Source organism: Prunus avium, chromosome 1, assembly GCF_965620075.1.
Source record: "Prunus avium chromosome 1, drPruAviu1.hap1.1, whole genome shotgun sequence".
Classification (NCBI taxonomy): domain Eukaryota; kingdom Viridiplantae; phylum Streptophyta; class Magnoliopsida; order Rosales; family Rosaceae; genus Prunus; species Prunus avium.
In genome coordinates, this window is record NC_142284.1 from 36084782 (window position 1) to 36101912 (window position 17131).

Below are 17131 nucleotides of genomic sequence, written 5' to 3' on the forward strand. Positions count from 1 at the left end.
TCTTTGCTTCAATATTTGAAAAACTCTGAATCAGGGATGCTACCTACAACTCCAAAACCAGATAATTGATGAATCAAGTATATTCTCCAATGATTAGAACTAAGAAAAGATTTGTTTCTTGAAATTTGAAATGCTATTTACTGATCATATCAAGTTTCAGAGCTTGCACATCACACAGTTCTAAGGGTTTCTACAGAAACTCACATTATGAACAAGAACAATGAAGCAGATATTAACACTGACATGTTTAGGCATCAAATGTCGCAGAGCTTCGAGTAATTTTGAGCCTAAATTCGATACACCTACTATTCACTCGCTTCAGTGATCTCCTCCAGAAAAAGATACTGGAGAGCAATGGAATACTTAGCAGTCTTTGTTCTTCTCCCTGAATTGCTATAGTCTTTTAGAACAAACGATCCAGAGCCATCACCTTCAGCACACACACAAACACCCAATTATAATATGTTGCAAAGATCATATACCCAAAAAAAATAAGAACACTTATTCTACAATTCCATATAAAATTATAATGCATAACCGTCCCATTGCTAAAAAAACCTTGAATTGTAAAAATGGTTGTGACCCATCTTTTGTAGATGAAGAGCAACCTTGGGGAGTCTCCATGGTGTGTATCAGACAGCAGAAGCTTGCAAGGACTCGTTTCACTACCATGAAAAATTAAAGCTTACCATACTATTTTTGTTACTAAACAGAGCAAATTAAGTCACTAATTATAATTAAAAATGGTTAATTACTCACTTGGCATGAACCATGGCATTGTGACATAAAGCTAGTGTCCGAACCATTGCTAAGTCTCTTCCACGTGGGTTACCATATCTTTCTTGGCAGCTCCTTTAATTGCAAGTAAAAAAATTAAATTAAATTAAATGAACAGATTGACACAAGTGAAGAAGAAAAGAAGAAAGGAAATACCTTTCGTCAAAGAAATCTCCAAAATCATCAATAACAACTGCCACAGGAATTGTGTCGTGCAGGTGAAATGCAGCAAAGTACTTCTTAATTCCTTCATCATCATCCACATACCTATAAAGATGAAAACTTGTCTCAAAAATCCCATTATACATCATCATTCTTCATTTCATTCTTTAGAAGTGTCATGATCAAGAAAGCTTCAAAGGGTAAACGCACTTCATTTGTATGCGTTGAAATGTCTCAGAGGATGAATCAACGCCCTGAAAATGTTTAACACAGAAAAATGGCTTTTGGGTACTGAAATATTTCAAATAATAAATAGATTTTTTTATTAAAAAAGAAAAAGAAAAAAAAGAAAGAGAAGAGGTACCTGGGACAGATAGGGGGGCTTGGCCTCTAACTTGCGGCGGTTGCAAATGAACATCACTTTACCATTAGTATTGCCATGGTGGGCCTCCTCCATTGCGGAGTTGAATGCAAACTGGAATATTAAGGAGGTTTTTCCGCTGCAAAAAAACAAAGATACAAAGCAATAAGAGAGAGAGAGAGAGAGAGAGAGAGAGAGAGAGAGAGATGTAAAGTTGAATTTTGAATACCAGGAAGGAGGGCCAGAGAGAAGCATAACAGGGTGGGATTGGCTGTTTTGTTGGAGGTCCATTTGCCTCACTGAGAAAAATCTCTGTACCATGGTTGAGCTGAAGCCAGAAGCAACAATATCAACAGTCAGATGGAAATTTATACTTGGTTGGTCCAAATCACAAAAACCCGGGCCTAACAAAAAACCCATCTTGGTTTTTACCGGCGTGCCTTTTTCTGTGTTTTTTTTTTCTTCTTTTCATGAACAATAATCTAGTTGGCGCCAAAAAAATTATTATTTCTAAGGTCTATTTTCAATAGAGGCACCCACAATAATTTTGAACCCTCCAGTTAGAAATATATTATTTTGCTAAGGTCTAGTATATGGATTTTAGCTCTTAGTTTCACTTATATATGCGTTTTTGTTCCTGCAAATATATTTGAAATTAATTATGCGTTGCCTACTATTACAGTGAATTTCAAAATCTACTCTAACTAATATAAATATTGCATAATAGTCGAAAGCACACTGCGGACTATCGAAAGAGTAGCCAATCTCCAAAAAGTTAGACCAGTGTAAATTGCTCTGCAAGACATACTCAATGGGAAGTATATAAGCATAGCATAAAACCTTGAATTTCCAGTTCATTTCAGCAAAAGGAAAAAGAAAAAAGAAAAACAACTTCTTAAGAAATTCGGATGGAGGTGACTCATAAGTCTGCAACTACAGTTACAAGAAAAAGGGCCTAAATCAGCAAAGAAAATTGTGTTCATAAGATTACATTGGCTCAGAATCATCATGTTTCTATTGGCAATAGCGCGGCAGACCCATTTCCAAATCCAGATTCCAGTACTACCACCAACAGGTCATCGCTCTCAAAAAAGGCATGGTGAAGGGCCTTGACACATTTTTCAGCTTCACTATCATTTACTATCAATGAGATGTTTACCTGATTTATAACAAATCAATTATTAGACAGCAAAGAAAAATAATGAATGAGTGAAATATTATGAGTTATAACTGAGAGACCTTCGATGCCCCTTGCGAGATCATTTGGACATTGACTTGATTGGTTCGAAGAACATGAAATGCCTGCGAGAAGGAAAGCCAACTATATGAGATAAGAAAGAAGAGGAAAAGAAAACATCTCTTCTGGACAAATTCTAGAACATTGCAGAGGCAAACATAACACCTTCTCTAGTATCAATGAAGAATACTGAACATTCCCTATGAGTGAGATGATTGATCTACGCTGCAGAAGATTCACGAATGCAATTTTTTCAAGTTCTTCCTCCATCTTGTCAAGTTCCTGTTACATATGTCACCAATTTGTACGCATTCAGAAAATTAGAAATAGCACAGACAAATCTTTCAACTAGTGATGTATCAGTGTTGGCTCCTAACTAACACGAACGTCGAGACTGACAATGAATATCTATTGTCTATGAGTTTCGCACCGTGTATCTTTATGTATTTTACATTGTGCATCCTTACAAAAGGATGCCTCTTATTCACTGGGACATTGAAAAGGTATACACAGCTTTAAAAGAATTACAACTAAGAAAAACAAATAAATCCTACATGAAGAACATAAGATTGTATGCTTGCCTGCTGAATTAGTTCTCTACTCCAAAACTTTGATGGATCCAATGTCAAAGATAAACTGACTTCACTTGTTGCAACAACATCCACAGAAATGCCCAAATCTTCAAAGGTTGAGAACACCTATTTGGATGATGAATCCCACCGTAGGGGGGGCATCATGACAATTACAATCAGAAATTCCAAAACCAGAAAAGCAATATGGCAACAACTGCAAAAACAAAACCAAGGAAACAAAGAGTTTCTCACCTTTGCGAGGAAGCCAACTTGACCAAGCATGCGTGTACTGACAATATCCAACAGGGTGACATTTTGCTTCAGAACTATGCTGGTTAGAACAGCCTGAAGTTGATTTCAAGGGATAGATTGGGGTAAAAATAAAAGATCAAGAATGTTTGAATTCTTACACACATTTCAATTCTCAAGAAAAAAAATAAAAAAAAGAGAAGATAAAGCTGCCCAAACCTTGCTCATATCTCTTGTTTTAGTGATGAGGGTACCAGGAGCTTTAGGGTTATAAGAGTTCTTGACCCTAACGGGAATCTCGCCATCTCTAGCTGGTCTCATGGATTGTGGATGTAGAACCTGCGCAATTGTCAGTGCAATTATATTTATCTTTCTACCTAAGTGCTCTATTTCTACTACCGATGCTAAATGGCTAGCTCTCATCAAGACTCCATCTATATTTCGTCATACAAATTACTAGATGAATGCTTTGTCTGTATAATCACAATTATAAAAGAAAAAAAGTGGGGCTCATCATCTGAATAAAAGATGCTCATGAATTGAATACAAATATTGCTTTAGTGGAAGTCTTAGTCCACAAACTTAGTCCAAAGCACTTCATGGATGGGATGGGAGTCTAATGCGCACTTCATGGATGGGAGTCCAAAGCCCACTTTATACCCATCTATAAATACTTGGAAAAAAAAACTCTGCAGTATCCCTTCATTATGTTAACTCTCTGTCTCTAGCCATAGGTTCTCTCATAAACACATGCTGCAGAGATAATATTAAGACTAAAATTTCAACCAACTGGTTGAGTCCTCTAATTAGAAAATAACATCTAAACTGCAAGAGTAAACAGAATCTACCTGAGCACCAAAATATGCAAGCTCAGCTGCCTCATCGAAAGTCAAAAAGGGAACAGGTTCCGCATCAGGACATATACTAGGATCACAGGTCAAAACACCATCAACATCCTTCCACACCTGTTAAAACTGTTAAATTAGCTTCTATATGTGTTCGCCTAATAAATTCAAAATGAATACTAGCATACAGTTCCTGTTAATTAGAAAAAGAAATGCACAAAATCTCCAATAAAATGCTAGCCATGTTAGCTACATCAATAAAATAACAGACAACCATCAGCATGCAATCAGAATAAACACAAGTGATGAATGCAAGCATGATAGGGTGCATATCTACATGAGTTCTGTTGTTACATACATTCAGAGCCTAATCTCACCTGAACTTCTCGCAAGCCTAGGGATTTACCAATGGTTGTCGCTGTTAAATCACTACCACCCCTACCCAGGGTAGTAACTGCACAAGATTTTGAGCCCTGCAATCAATAAAACAGATGTAATGTTGAAAGCCCAGCCACTATATATTAATTTCATCAGAAACTGAGACTTCAAATCAAACATGTGAGCACGAATTTGATTGGGCGGCTAGCCAGGGGAAAGACCTTTCCGAGAAAACCAGTAACAACGGGAATTGCAGGATCACTAATCCAATCATCATTTAATCTTTTAGCAACGGATGGGTAAGTTCCTTCCAAGATGTCAGCATTGGTGAAGTCATCTGTTGTTATGAAACCAATGTCAAATGCATCATACTGCAGTACATTAATAGCAACCATCATCAAGAAAAGATCTTAAGTGGCTACTAACAAAGAGAGTAACGATGTACTAGAGAAAATAATCCAAAAGAATCTGAAGAAAGAAAATAATGTCAAATGCATATTTTCAAAAGATGGAGTATACATACTTGGCGTGCCTTAACACCAATATTATTTAGATAAGCTGCAAAGATCCTTGTGGACATGCACTCTCCGAATGAAACTAGATAGTCTCTTGTGCGGAGAGTTAACTCTTTCATCATAGCTATTCCCTTCAGCAGTTGCTCTAGTTCTTCCAAGTGTGCTGCAACATGTCCCAGGGAAAAAAAGGGCAAATACCCAAAGTTTCCAATTAACAACTGATACCTTATTAATAAAATTAAAACAATTCAACACACCAAATGAGGAAATTCAGACATAAAAAAAAATATATATATTCATCCTTTCACTTAAAGTTCTTACCAGAAATAACGGAGCTATCAATTCCAAGTTCTCTAACAGTCCTGAGCAAATGCAATCACACAGTTTTTAACAACAGCTCTAAGGCACAATTGAAAAAGAAAATGAGAAAGAAAAAGGAAAATGATGAGTTAACCTGAGATGCAGTTGTTTTATAAAGCTCAATTCTTCAATTTCTGACGCATTCGAGACCCCACAACTGACAGCCTTCTCCCCAGCCTATGCATACATTATACATAAATCACAGCCATTCAATCGCATTATAATTAAGCAATCAAATCACACAATTAAATAACTTAATTAGATAATAATGAAAAGTTCATTACAAGTAAGAGGTTGTTAGTGGTCTTCCCCATGGCAGAGAGCACAACAACAGGCTTTTCATCAGGAAAACTGACAATGAGTTGAGCAATCTCTCTTATCCTCTCCGCCGATGCCAACGACGATCCTCCGAACTTCATCACGCACGTGAATGGTGCTGCATCAGAGCCATGGCTCTCTGTTGCTTCCTCTTCTTCTTCTTCTTCTTCTTCTCCTCTAAGCACAGCTTCAATTTTTTTCTTCTCGCTGTTACCTCTCAAGCTACTGCCCTTACATGCATTTTCCATTGCCGCATGGAATGATCGTGATGGTGAGGCCACTGAAGAGAGCCATGGCTTGCTCGACAAGTGTGAGAGTCTTGGAGTTCGTGAGTAGCAGGGAATTCTAACCCCGTGGAAATGCAATGCAGCCTCCATTTGCTTTTATGACTCTGTACCGGAGTTGCTTCGACGAATTACCAAATTCAGGGTTTCTGGTTTATTGGATTTTCATTTGTTTTCGGAGTTGCTTCGACGAATTACCAAATTCAGGGTTTCTGGTTTATTGGATTTTCATTTGTTTTCCAGACTCTTCCAGGCAACCAAACGCGTGAGTGAAATTTCTGTATCGGGAACGAAGGGTAGGCAAAAGGGGAAAACGCCCATCATCCACTACCGCGTTTTTCGTTTACATCTTTTTACCCTAATGGATACGGTGTCGTTTGTTTGTCCTTACTTCTTATAGAAATGGAAAATTACCATTAAGCCTTCAAAAAGACTATCGACACTCAGACGGGTCTGCAACAAAGTTTGAACAAAGTAACGAAATCCTAAACTTGTGAAGTAGAGATTTTTTTGAATCAAAAGCTTAATTTTGAATGTCTTCTTCTTTGACAGTCCAATGTTCTTTGCTACCTTCCTGCGCTTTACATCATCATGATCAGACTCCATCTACAAAAGCTGCAAACTTTGCTCAAATTCCTTCGTGGGTCTCTCTCAAATTCACCGCTCCTTCGATCAATACCAGCCAAATAGAAAGTGGTCAAGTCGAAAATGTGCACTTGGTTTCTCTATCTAAGCAAGGGAAGCTCAAAGAAGCTCGTGACTTTCTCAAGCACATGAACGAAGCAGGTGTCTCCGTCAGTCCTCAATCTTATAAATGCCTCTTTGAAAAGTGTGGATTAATGGGTTCCTTATCAGATGGAAAATTTGTGCACGATTGGTTGCGAAAAACAATTAAGAGCCCACCTGAATTTCTTGAGAATGATGCTCTTCAGATGTATTGCGATTGTGGGAGTTTATCAGATGCACAGAAAATGTTTGATGAGATGCTTCACAAGAATTTGGTTTCTTGGGTTATAATTATATCCGCTTATGCGCAAAAGGGTATTTTGAAGAGAGCTATTTTGATGTTTTCGCATATGCTAGAGTCTGGGATTAGACCGAACTCCTCTATTTTTACGAGCCTCTTAAGGTCCTTGACTGAGCATTCGCTTTTAGAGCTTGGCAAACAGATACATTCTTATTTGATAAGAACAGGGATGAATAGTAATGTTTCGATTGACACGTCAATTGCAAACATGTATGTGAAGTGTGGATGGTTAGAGGGTGCTAAGCTGGTTTTTGATAGGATGGCTGACAAGAATGCTGTGGTTTGGACTGGGTTGATGGTGGGCTATACTGAAGATGAGAAACTGGAGGAGGTTCTAGAATTGTTTGCTGAGATGGTTAGGAAAAGTGTAGAAGTGGATGATTTTGTGTTTTCGATCATTCTTAAGGCATGTGCTGGTTTGGAGGACCTGATTATGGGAAGGCAAATCCATGGTTATAGTGTTAAACTTGGGTTGGATTCTGAGGTTTCTGTAGGAACTCCTCTAGTGGACTTCTATGTCAAATGTGCGAACTTTGAATCTGCTTGCCGAGCGTTTGAGAGAATACATGAACCAAATGATGTTTCATGGAGTGCTATAATCTCAGGCTACTGCCAGAGTGGGAAATTTGAGGAGTGTGTCAAGATTTTTCAGTCTTTAATTCGTAAAGGTGTTACTTTAAATTCATTCGTATATACGAGCATTTTTCAAGCGTGTTCTGCAATTGCAGATGTAAATTTGGGCACTCAAGTTCATGCTGATGCGATAAAAAGAGGGCTGGTTGCATTGTTGCATGGAGCCAGTGCAATGATTACGATGTACTCAAAATGTGGCAGATTGGACTTTGCCTATCGAGCATTTGAATCGATAGGTAAACCTGATACTGTGGCCTGGACTTCTATAATTAGCGGTTATGCTTATCACGGCAATGCCTCTGAAGCTCTTAGGCTTTTCCATAGAATGCAGGATTCTGGTGTAAGGCCAAATTCAGTAACGTTTATAGCAGTTTTAACTGCTTGCAGCCATTCAGGTTTGGTCACAGAAGGAAAGCAGTATTTGGATTCAATGAGCTGTGTATATGATGTAGAACCAACCATCGATCATTACGATTGTATGATTGATGTATACTCTCGTGCTGGGCTACTACAAGAGGCACTTGAACTAATAAAGGGTATGCCGTTTGAACCCGATGCAATGAGCTGGAAAAGTTTGTTGGGGGGATGTTGGATACATCGAAATCTCGAGGTCGGGAAGTTTGCAGCTGAGAACCTCCTCCAGTTGGACCCAGAGGATACTGCTAGTTACATAATCATGTTTAATTTGTATGCTTCATCTGGAAAATGGGAAGAAGCCGCAGTTTTTAGAAGAATGATGGCTGAAAGGAACTTGAGAAAAGAAATAGGATGCAGCTGGATCACTGTCAAGGGGGAAAAGCACCGGTTTATAGTGGGTGATCAACACCATCCTCAAATAGAGCAAATATACTCAAAACTGAAGGAGCTGAGCATTTCTTTCAGGGAGGCTGAAGATTCCCTTCTAACTGAAGAGGATGTATTGAATGGTTTTCCTGAGAGGAGAGAACAGCTTCTTGACCATAGTGAGAGACTTGCTATAGCTTTTGGGCTCATATCCACACCAAGTAATGTCCCAATTGTGGTTTTCAAGAACATCAGGGCCTGCAAAGATTGCCATGAATTTGCAAAACATGTTTCTGTGGTAACAGGGCGTGCAATTGTTGTGAGAGATTCTAGTAGATTTCATCACTTTGAGTTGGGGGAGTGTTCTTGTAGAGATTATTGGTAACTTCTGCAATCTCACTACCCAATGGAGATTTGGGCATGACACTTTTTTTCTGGAAGCCTAGGCCACAAGTGGGGCTGGTCTTCCTCTAGCCACCATTGCATGTGAGTACACACGTGTCTGTGTATGACAAGCTTGTTACTTACTGCTTCTTGCCATGTGTCTCATTCTGGTTGCTGCTGCATCAAAAGGAAGCCCAAGTCACCTCCAAGTGCATGGGGACGAACAGAAGCGATACCCAATAATACGGAGGATTGGTGCAGTCGGTGGTGATAATAGTAGTTTTTTTTTACTGCCTCTTGCAATAATTTAGTGGGGGCTAAAGTGACAATAAGTGTGTTGATCCTGTTGACACGTCTATGTATGAGAATCTCAAGATTTTGTGTGAAGAAACCACTGGCAAAGCGAGCGCAGCAAGAGATATTATTTCTTTCTGCTTTTTTTTAGTGGGTCTCTAAACCAGCATCACCATAGAAGAAAACCTTCATTTGACAAATGGACTGGACACTAAGGGAAAGTAAATATCTAGACACTTAAACATATATTAAGAATTCCAACTTCGCCAAAGTGTATTAGAATATGAGTTTTTAAAGTTGTTAAATATCAAGTTTTTATGACATTGAAAAATTAAAAAGGATGCACAAGAAACAGGATAATAATGGAGTTGGGATCCAGGAAATCTGCTTAGATCTAAAGAATTAAGAAACAGAAACAAACAAAAACCCACCTCCTATGATTGCATCATCATTCATCACTTGGATAATTTTTATGAAAAATAAACCATATACGAAAGAGAAAGAAACAAGGTACTTTTGATGGCAGTTGGCAATTTGCGGTTTGAGGGTAATGGTTTGGTACTTTATGGTATTATGGGTAATTGTTATTTTCAGTTGGCGCCAAATAAAATCTGGTGGTTTTGGACAAATCCTATCCACAAATCCACTCCTACTATGGCAACTCATGTATCAGCTAAGCCAGCCAATCCCTGTCATCTCTGCTGGTTTCTCTCCCCTCCTTAAATTAAATTCCCTCTTTCACCCACTCTCACTCCAACTAATTGTTTTCTTTCTGTTGCCTTCTGGGTTTCATCTCTCTTTCCATAACTCAAGTGAAAAAAAGCCTTTGCTTGCCTGCTTGCTTTCTTCTTCTCATTCTCAGGAAGATGGGCTTTTTTATGTGCAGCTTTTCTTGGTTGGCTTCATTTCTTTAAGGTGAGCAATACATTTGTATTCCTTTTTTCAAAGTCTGGTGCTTTTGATCTTCTCATGGTTTTCTGAATTCTGCATGTCTTGAAGATTTAATCAATTGCGTTTAACAATACTTGATTTTTTCGAAGTTTCAAACTTGCTTCTTGAACATCAAATAAATAAGAGAAGTGCTCCCACCCCTACAATTCAAGAATGTATGTGCTAGAGAACAGGGCAAAATCACAACATGACTGAGACAATCTCTGCACTATCTAACAAAACAGGGCAAATGATATTTGTTAGCACCATGAGGTGCATATGCCCTTTGTATTTTCATTATGTCACAAAAAATCTTCTGTGTTTCTAATAAAAGATGCAATTTTGTTTAGGAGCTTCCTGGATGCAATTTAAATTACATGATCTTCTATATCTTCAAAGTTTCAAACTTGCTTCTGGATAAAGCACCTTTGTTGAAGTAGTCTAAAGTTCATGGCTATTGGACAAACGAAATGTTCCTCGAGCTTTGGAAAGCCTCCATGGATATTCAAAGGCAGGTAAGTGTCCAACAACACTTAGGGGTTTTTTCGCATTTTGTTCCCAATCATGAAAAAGGACTCTGCTGACTGATTGCCCTGGTTTTTCTAATCAGTGCGTTGTATCAACTCCATCTTGTCAAGGCAGCAACTGTTCGTGCATGCATCCCAAAAGAGTTCAGATTAGTTGAAGCATTTGGGTTAGTATACTTAGTAACATTGTTGCTTAAATGATTGAGAGCGGTACAGGAGCATAATGTGAGAGCACTACATATTTAGTAATAAGACCTTGTCCATATGTTTGCTTTCCCAACCTAAATAGATTTGTTGGTTTCTCATCACTTTTATATGTTGATCCAGATATTAGCCTCCCATAACGGGTTCATATGTTTCGTGGTGTTTTAAGAATTTGATTACCAAACATGTGTTTACACTTTGCAGGTATACTCTTGGTGGCTTCTTTCTTGCCAACTATGATGACAGTCCAGCTGGAGTCTTTGATGAGGTTCATATCTTCATACTTTTTTGGCCTTGATACAAAAAGTCAATATATCAGTTTTTTTCTCATTACCTGGTTTATTGTAGGAGTGATCCATGTTAGCTTTAGCAAAGATGTGGAAAAGAATAATTTTCAAGTTTATTCAACCAGTCACTAACTGGACTGCGTTTGTTTTCTCCCTCCCAGCTCGTTGTAATTGCTGGACTTGTATGGAGCCCACCAACATCTTGCGCGTATGTTTCCTTCAACCTTATCTTTCTTCATAATAAGATGAAGAGCATACAATCTTGTTAGGCAACAATACCCCAATTCCTAAACTATCTAAAGCAACAAAAACAAAGTTACTTCAACCATCTAAAGCACCTTATTTTCTCAACTGGACTGAATAATATCTCAACGAACTTATTCCCCTCTTTAGATGAGTTATGTGGCTACCAATTGAGTTATATCTTCTTCTTTTTCTTCTTTTTTTATTTTCTTTTGTGTCAGTTGTGACATTGTGAAAGGGTATTTAGACTTGGTATCTAAATAATTACTTTGTTCTTGTTTTGAAATATAGATGAAATAAAACTGTTGTGGAAACATTGGTTATGAAGTACTTAAACAGAAGCAGTTTGACTTGTTTTTGTCAAACAGATGGGCAGCGAAGGTGCTTGTGAATAGTGATGAAGCTTGTGATCATGGACGAAAGGTGGGAGGCTGCATAAGCATAAGGCATTTTGCAATAGAGCTAGTCACAATTTCTTATTGTTCATCTATAGTTCTTATGTTGCTTGTAGTCGCTTCTTGCAGGAAGTGGGGCTTCCAAGTCAAGTTGCAAGGTTTTCTAAGGTACCCTTGAATGCTCATTTTTCGTCAGCTTGCATAAAATATTGAAGTTACCCTGCTTTTATACGCTTCTGCAGATAGCAAACTCTTGATACTTAAGGTGGACTAGGGATGCATTTTTCACCTACATTAAGTATTCGGGAAATCATTTACTGTTTCCTTAGTCGTCCATATGTAGTATGTAATGTGTTTTCTGCATAATGCAGACAATTACAGCAGTTTCAGGGAAATCAAAGAGCAAAAATACTGGATTTCTAAATGCAATTGGCATGAATGCTCTTTTCTGTGAACCAAGAGATTGTATGGATGTTCAAGTGACTGAAATCAACGATCCAACTGTAAAAGATTTCTGTAATATCAACCTTACCACTTTTGGTAAGTTTGTTAATCTGAACATCTGATTTGTAGAGTGGCAACTTCATCAATTTTCTATTGAAAACATCCCTCTCGGCATTGTTGTCATAGCTTTTCTACATAACAAAGATAATAGAGCAGGGAGTTTTCATCTTAGAGAGGAAAACATAAGTTCATAACTCCATGTTTGGATTTTTTTCTTCTGTAGTTTTCATTCTTCTGCTTGATTTAATCATCGATGTTCCTAATTACGAGTTTGGTGTTGGCAGTGCCTGAGTCAAATATTGGCAACTGGATGGGGCCAGCGATCAAAATGTCACTTCCGAGTTTTAGGTAAGTTTCTCCCTTGGTTTCTGTTTTGTGCATGCTCCCTATGCTATTACAGTTCGTTTTTTCCCTTATGTATTTCCTTGTGCTGTCAAATTGCAGCGGCCGTACAGAATATTATCCCAACCTTCTCAAGTACTCTTGCCAGATTGAGTGCAGGTTTCCTTTTTTTCAGTTTCATTTACCATTTTATGTTCATCAAGCTTCATTAATGTTAAACTCGTTTCCACCAAACTCGAGTGACAACTTGGTATTGGGAAAATGTGTTATTTTTCCTTGGTTTACATGGATTTCCAACATATGATTGTTAGTTTGCTTCTGATTAAATTCTGTAGGGTGCGAGCAGTGCATCCAGCAAAGGTATCAGGACCATCTTCGATGCCAAAGAGCGAGGCAGAACGATCTTCAGAAATCCATCACGCGACAGAAGAATTCATGGATAATGGCAAGAACCTATGTGTAGCTGTGATGTCATCAAAGCCTATATTGGCATTAGAGTTCAGTTGTATGAAAATGCAGGTTGAAGCTCCAGTTGTAGTTCCCAACAGCTTTAACAACTCTCTAGCAACCTCTTGATTGTGTTATCTGTTATAATATTCAAAATAATTTCTTCTGGCTTGCTGGGATTTCAACAGTAAGAATTTAGTCTCAGCTTCTTGCAACTTTGAGTAGGACATCAACTTGTTGTCAATAGAACATCTTGCATCTAAGCTTCACGTATTCACTTGGATTTATCGAACAGACCATTGAAACAGATCAATTATTTGAAACTATTTTACAAATATGGAAACTTGAGATTTGCCAAAAGCACTCCCTTCTTTTCTTTTCTTTTTTCTTCAAGTGTTTACAAAAAATTTCTACTTTCCATAGCATGGACAACCCCCCGTGTAACATGTTACAAATAACAAACAAATGCAATTTTCATGCTCGGATGATTGAACCTTGGCAATCAAATTTCTTACATTCTCAATCTGGACCCAATCTAACTGATCAGTAGATCAGAATACTTCGGGTAGAGGTCGGCCCTCCAAAAATGACCTGAACAATACAAGTGATCTCTCCGGCTGTGAGAATGGTGCTTCATGTGATGCTCCTCTAATGGTGGCAAAGGAAAGCATATTACCATAAGCTTGAGTCCACCCACCAACCTACAGGTAAGGAAAAAAGAAGCATCATTTAACACTTTTTAAGTTCCAAACAGAAGCACCTGAAAGTCATCAAATTTTGGTAATCTCAAATAAGAGTCACCTGCTGCCCCTCAAACCAGACTCTATAAGGCACGGTGGTATTTAGTCCTAATTGCTCAGCAAGTCCATGAACTAATGTTCTACTTCCTGTCAATGGGATAACAGAATCTTGGTCTCCACTGAAAGTTTACAAGAAAGTAAGTCAACTGCAACCACCTTTAGAAAATAGAGAATGTTTTTATGTTGTGTGAAATACATAAAATACTTATAAAGGTAAGAGGCATCTACCTGTAAACCAAGACCGGTATTCCTGCTTTGATGAGTTTGCCCACGATTGTGATTGTTGGTATCTCCACATCCAACAGCTGATAATCCAGTATGCTGTCATGAACACAGAAGATGATTTAAGCAAAATACTACTTTGAGATGCAGTCAAAAGTATATCTGGTGAAGAGAATTACTTGCTGCAAACTGCCCATTGACGAACGCCAACAAGTCGAGCGTGCAGTGCCTTCTGCACGTCTGGCCTGTTCAGATAATTAACTATTTCATCCTCCACGCATACATCTATTGCCTCAGTAACTTGCTGCTAGAATGAACAAGTTAAAACAATTAGAAGATGGATACGAACTTGTTGAAAATGAATCAAAATTTCAGGTTGCAATAGATGGTTTTCACCTGGGGAAGGAGGACTTTGGATTGGGAGAACACAGATGATATACAAACATCAAGAGTGACATCATACTTGTCAACAAATTTACTGGTTTCTCTGCTCACTTGGCTCATCACCCTTGAACAAATAGGTGAAACCGAGCCTCTGTAATATTCACTCACATAACGTGAGTAGTTACAAACAGAAGTGAACATTTTGTATGTTGAATCTGATATCAATCCATGAGACCAAAAGAACTCAGCTCTTGAGTTGAAGTCAGTGGTATATTCTAGGACTGGGTTACCCAACTGCAAAGAGAACAAAAATTTTAGACCAAAATCGAGGGGGAGAAAGCACAAGAAACCCAAAGGTGGTAATTTTGAGATTTTATCACTCACCGCAATTCCTTTCAAATTGAATTGATACTCCTTATATTGGAGCATGAGTTCTGCAAGCTGGGGAACATAGTGACCTGGATATAAATAGGGAAAATAAAATCAATAATTCCATCTCTTATTATATCCTTGATTAAGAAGTAAGCAATTGTCAGGAACAAGATGATACCAGCATAGCTTTCCCCTGTAATAAACAAGCTTCTATTTTTATATTGTGGGAATTTTTCAAACCACTTTTGCAAGAACAGCAGATTGTCCCTGGCTGTAGATAACAAGGACAAAGTTCAGAAATCATAGATGGCCTGTAAAGGTGAACTTTTGTCAACTCAGAAGGAAAAATACAAAACATCAACAGTGCGCATCACACATGGCATATCTGTAAAGTGAGTGAACTAAGAAAAAATTATAGTGCAAGGCCATCGTGAAATATTATTTTGAATCTTTGGTGTAAAAAGAAATGAAAAGATTTCTAATGGAACTTTGGTGAATAAAAAAAAGAATATTTTCTTCTCTTTTCTTTTTGGGAAAAAAACAAAGGAAAATGATAGGAAGACAAGTTGACTTGAAATTCAGTACACAAATTGTGTTTCTTCTGCTGTTTTTAAACAATTTGCGGAAGGGTTTTTCTTTCTTATCTAGCAGGACCTCTACTTGCTAAAAAAATTAGAAATTTCAAATGCAGTGAATTACAGTGAATGTAAATAAAATTTCAATTAACAGAAATTGAAGAATCAAATTGGTGAGGCGTGCCTGTGATGTGGTCATTTACAGCCTCATAAGAAGAAGTATCCGTTGAATAAGAGAACCCCACTCCAATTGGTGTCTCCAAGTAAAGCATGTTTGCTTCTGCAAATCAATGAGCATGTTAAACAATCAGCAGCATTGTATTGTTTTGAAACTACCCAGTAATGAATTGAAGAAAATCAAAAGGAGCATTATTTTACCTCTGTTCCAGCTATGTTCATTTCTAACCAATACCTCTCCGCTAGGCCTAAATGGCCCATTCTCAGAAAACGCTCCAACTCCCAGAGAAGAGCAACCAGGACCTGAAATCACAAACCATCAAGACCCAGAAAGATTTCATTTTTTTCAAAACCCAGTTAAAAAAATATATTAAAAGGAGAGAAAATTGAGTTTTGAGTAAGAAGTAGGGACCTCCATTGAGCCAGAGGACAAGAGGCTTGGAAGCTGGATCTATTTCTGCTTCAGCAAAGTAATAGAACAGAGCTCTCTGTTTCTTCTCATCAACGGTCACATAACCCGAATACTGCTGGAACCCGACTTGGGGTTGACCCGGCAACAGAGAAATTCTATCAAGCTCAGAAAGAGAAGCTCGTGCTTTCATGGAAGAAGAAGTTATGTGGAGCAAAACCAGAGCCACTACAATGGTCTTCCATGGTAGAGAAAGAGAAGTCATCGGTTCAGTAGAAAGAAAGAGCAAAGAGCCTAGAGCCTAGAGAGAAAGAAAGATTCAGCTCAGCTGAAATGCTGCCCAGAGTGGGGGCACTATATAAAGAAAAAAGAGGGGAGATCTTGTTTTTTGTAATTATTATTATTTGAAACTTTTGTCCCATCAGAGACTTTGGACCTGAAAGAGATGAATGCGATCATGTGAGAGACTCATGCTGGCCTTTCTCCTTGGTGTGATCCGGTCACTCTTTCTCTCTCTCTCTCTCCTTGCCTTTGGGGGGTGATGACTTGGCTGAGTCAGCAAATGGGGTGTTACTGTTGCTGAAAATGAAAAGAGAGAATGTGCTTTTTAAGACACTGTATTAATTCACAGATCGTTCAGAAGTACTGTATTTGTCTGTTTTGTGTTTGGCTAATAAGTTCTCCAAAATCTACAACAGACGCTGCAATTGGATTCACTGCACTAAAAACTCTGTTCCATTCTGATTTTTTTTATACCTAAAAAATATTTAATTAATCTGTTCCACACTCCATAGAAGGGAAAAGAAGCTCTAGGGGGATGACTTTTTATTCTCCTCACTATACAGCTGAATGTGACATCCAACCAGTGTAATAATGTCTCCAAAGAATTTTCCTCCTAGCCAACAAGGTAAGCAATTGTAGCTAAGTGATTTGATTTCCCTTCTCCCAATATTGCTCGTATACATAAACAAAGTAACAAACTTTTTTATTTCTTGCAACTTGTACACGAAAGAAATATGGTGTGGAAATTTGGAAGCATGACTTGGTGAAGGTCAATGCACGCCATGCCAGTAGCAAAGACATGGTTTTTGAAAAGAAAAACTTGTAAAAACCCGTGATCTGGGTTGAATTTTA

The 17131-nt window shown here is 38.1% G+C and overlaps 5 protein-coding genes across 9 annotated transcripts; 2 read left to right on the forward strand and 3 right to left on the reverse strand.

Annotated features, from left to right (window-relative positions):
- Positions 1 to 5: 5 nt before the first annotated feature.
- On the reverse strand, positions 6 to 1818 carry LOC110764889 (tRNA dimethylallyltransferase). The gene is made up of 7 exons (XM_021967935.2): positions 1530 to 1818; positions 1304 to 1439; positions 1150 to 1193; positions 934 to 1044; positions 760 to 852; positions 559 to 665; positions 6 to 430 (listed from the first exon to the last, which is right to left on the reverse strand). The coding sequence occupies exons 1-7, from the start codon at positions 1718 to 1720 to the stop codon at positions 306 to 308; spliced, it is 807 nt and encodes a 268-aa protein (XP_021823627.2). The 5' UTR covers positions 1721 to 1818; the 3' UTR covers positions 6 to 305.
- Positions 1819 to 2105: 287 nt separating this feature from the next.
- Positions 2106 to 6342, reverse strand: AK-LYS1 (aspartate kinase 1). The gene is made up of 13 exons (XM_088253361.1): positions 5741 to 6342; positions 5551 to 5633; positions 5418 to 5458; positions 5105 to 5259; positions 4803 to 4952; positions 4581 to 4676; positions 4207 to 4323; positions 3578 to 3697; positions 3362 to 3454; positions 3119 to 3235; positions 2703 to 2819; positions 2540 to 2602; positions 2106 to 2459 (listed from the first exon to the last, which is right to left on the reverse strand). The coding sequence occupies exons 1-13, from the start codon at positions 6149 to 6151 to the stop codon at positions 2307 to 2309; spliced, it is 1716 nt and encodes a 571-aa protein (XP_088109487.1). The 5' UTR covers positions 6152 to 6342; the 3' UTR covers positions 2106 to 2306.
- Positions 6343 to 6467: 125 nt separating this feature from the next.
- RARE1 (Pentatricopeptide repeat (PPR) superfamily protein) lies at positions 6468 to 9329 on the forward strand. Its single transcript, XM_021967927.2, has one exon. The coding sequence runs from the start codon at positions 6592 to 6594 to the stop codon at positions 8884 to 8886; it is 2295 nt and encodes a 764-aa protein (XP_021823619.2). The 5' UTR covers positions 6468 to 6591; the 3' UTR covers positions 8887 to 9329.
- A 477-nt stretch (positions 9330 to 9806) lies between these two features.
- On the forward strand, positions 9807 to 13630 carry LOC110764888 (protein NEOXANTHIN-DEFICIENT 1). Of its 4 annotated transcripts, none has more exons than XM_088253381.1 (12): positions 9807 to 10094; positions 10220 to 10382; positions 10460 to 10620; positions 10720 to 10803; positions 11045 to 11108; positions 11289 to 11335; positions 11739 to 11793; positions 11895 to 11933; positions 12137 to 12305; positions 12554 to 12617; positions 12714 to 12770; positions 12947 to 13630. In XM_088253381.1, the coding sequence occupies exons 3-12, from the start codon at positions 10580 to 10582 to the stop codon at positions 13185 to 13187; spliced, it is 861 nt and encodes a 286-aa protein (XP_088109507.1). In that variant the 5' UTR covers positions 9807 to 10094; positions 10220 to 10382; positions 10460 to 10579; the 3' UTR covers positions 13188 to 13630. The 4 variants fall into 4 exon arrangements, with proteins under 4 accessions (XP_088109507.1, XP_021823626.1, XP_021823625.1 ...); XM_021967933.2 differs by having other exon boundaries at positions 9809 to 10094; positions 10460 to 10624; XM_021967934.2 differs by lacking the exon at positions 10220 to 10382 and having other exon boundaries at positions 9808 to 10094.
- SCPL45 (serine carboxypeptidase-like 45) lies at positions 13409 to 16440 on the reverse strand. 2 transcript variants are annotated; one of them, XM_021967929.2, is made up of 10 exons: positions 16001 to 16440; positions 15790 to 15891; positions 15596 to 15691; positions 15015 to 15107; positions 14849 to 14922; positions 14477 to 14758; positions 14260 to 14387; positions 14087 to 14179; positions 13860 to 13977; positions 13409 to 13759 (listed from the first exon to the last, which is right to left on the reverse strand). In XM_021967929.2, exons 1-10 carry the CDS (start codon positions 16260 to 16262, stop codon positions 13610 to 13612), a joined length of 1398 nt encoding a protein of 465 aa, XP_021823621.1. In that variant the 5' UTR covers positions 16263 to 16440; the 3' UTR covers positions 13409 to 13609. The 2 variants fall into 2 exon arrangements, with proteins under 2 accessions (XP_021823621.1, XP_021823622.1); XM_021967930.2 differs by having other exon boundaries at positions 14260 to 14384; positions 16001 to 16430.
- Between the last annotated feature and the right edge of the window lie 691 nt (positions 16441 to 17131).

Bases quoted from the DNA above. Each gene is read 5' to 3' on its own strand.
- RARE1 (XM_021967927.2), top strand. From the start codon at position 6,592: ATGTCTTCTTCTTTGACAGTCCAATGTTCTTTGCTACCTTCCTGCGCT.
- AK-LYS1 (XM_088253361.1), bottom strand. From the start codon at position 6,151: ATGGAGGCTGCATTGCATTTCCACGGGGTTAGAATTCCCTGCTACTCA. The intron at 5,634-5,740 runs GTAATGAACTTT...ATGTATGCATAG, and splicing joins CCACTAACAACCTCTTACTT to GCTGGGGAGAAGGCTGTCAG. The intron at 5,459-5,550 runs GTTAACTCATCA...GCATTTGCTCAG, and splicing joins ATAAAACAACTGCATCTCAG to GACTGTTAGAGAACTTGGAA.
- SCPL45 (XM_021967929.2), bottom strand. From the start codon at position 16,262: ATGACTTCTCTTTCTCTACCATGGAAGACCATTGTAGTGGCTCTGGTT. The intron at 14,759-14,848 runs GTGAGTGATAAA...TTCTCTTTGCAG, and splicing joins TCAATTTGAAAGGAATTGCG to TTGGGTAACCCAGTCCTAGA. The intron at 14,388-14,476 runs GTGAAAACCATC...TGTTCATTCTAG, and splicing joins CCAAAGTCCTCCTTCCCCAG to CAGCAAGTTACTGAGGCAAT.
- LOC110764888 (XM_021967933.2), top strand. From the start codon at position 10,560: ATGGCTATTGGACAAACGAAATGTTCCTCGAGCTTTGGAAAGCCTCCA. The intron at 11,109-11,288 runs GTTCATATCTTC...TCTCCCTCCCAG, and splicing joins CAGCTGGAGTCTTTGATGAG to CTCGTTGTAATTGCTGGACT. The intron at 12,306-12,553 runs GTAAGTTTGTTA...TGGTGTTGGCAG, and splicing joins TATCAACCTTACCACTTTTG to TGCCTGAGTCAAATATTGGC.
- LOC110764889 (XM_021967935.2), bottom strand. From the start codon at position 1,720: ATGGGTTTTTTGTTAGGCCCGGGTTTTTGTGATTTGGACCAACCAAGT. The intron at 1,440-1,529 runs GTATTCAAAATT...GTTTTTTTGCAG, and splicing joins CTCTCTGGCCCTCCTTCCTG to CGGAAAAACCTCCTTAATAT. The intron at 666-759 runs GTGAGTAATTAA...TTTTCATGGTAG, and splicing joins AATGCCATGGTTCATGCCAA to TGAAACGAGTCCTTGCAAGC.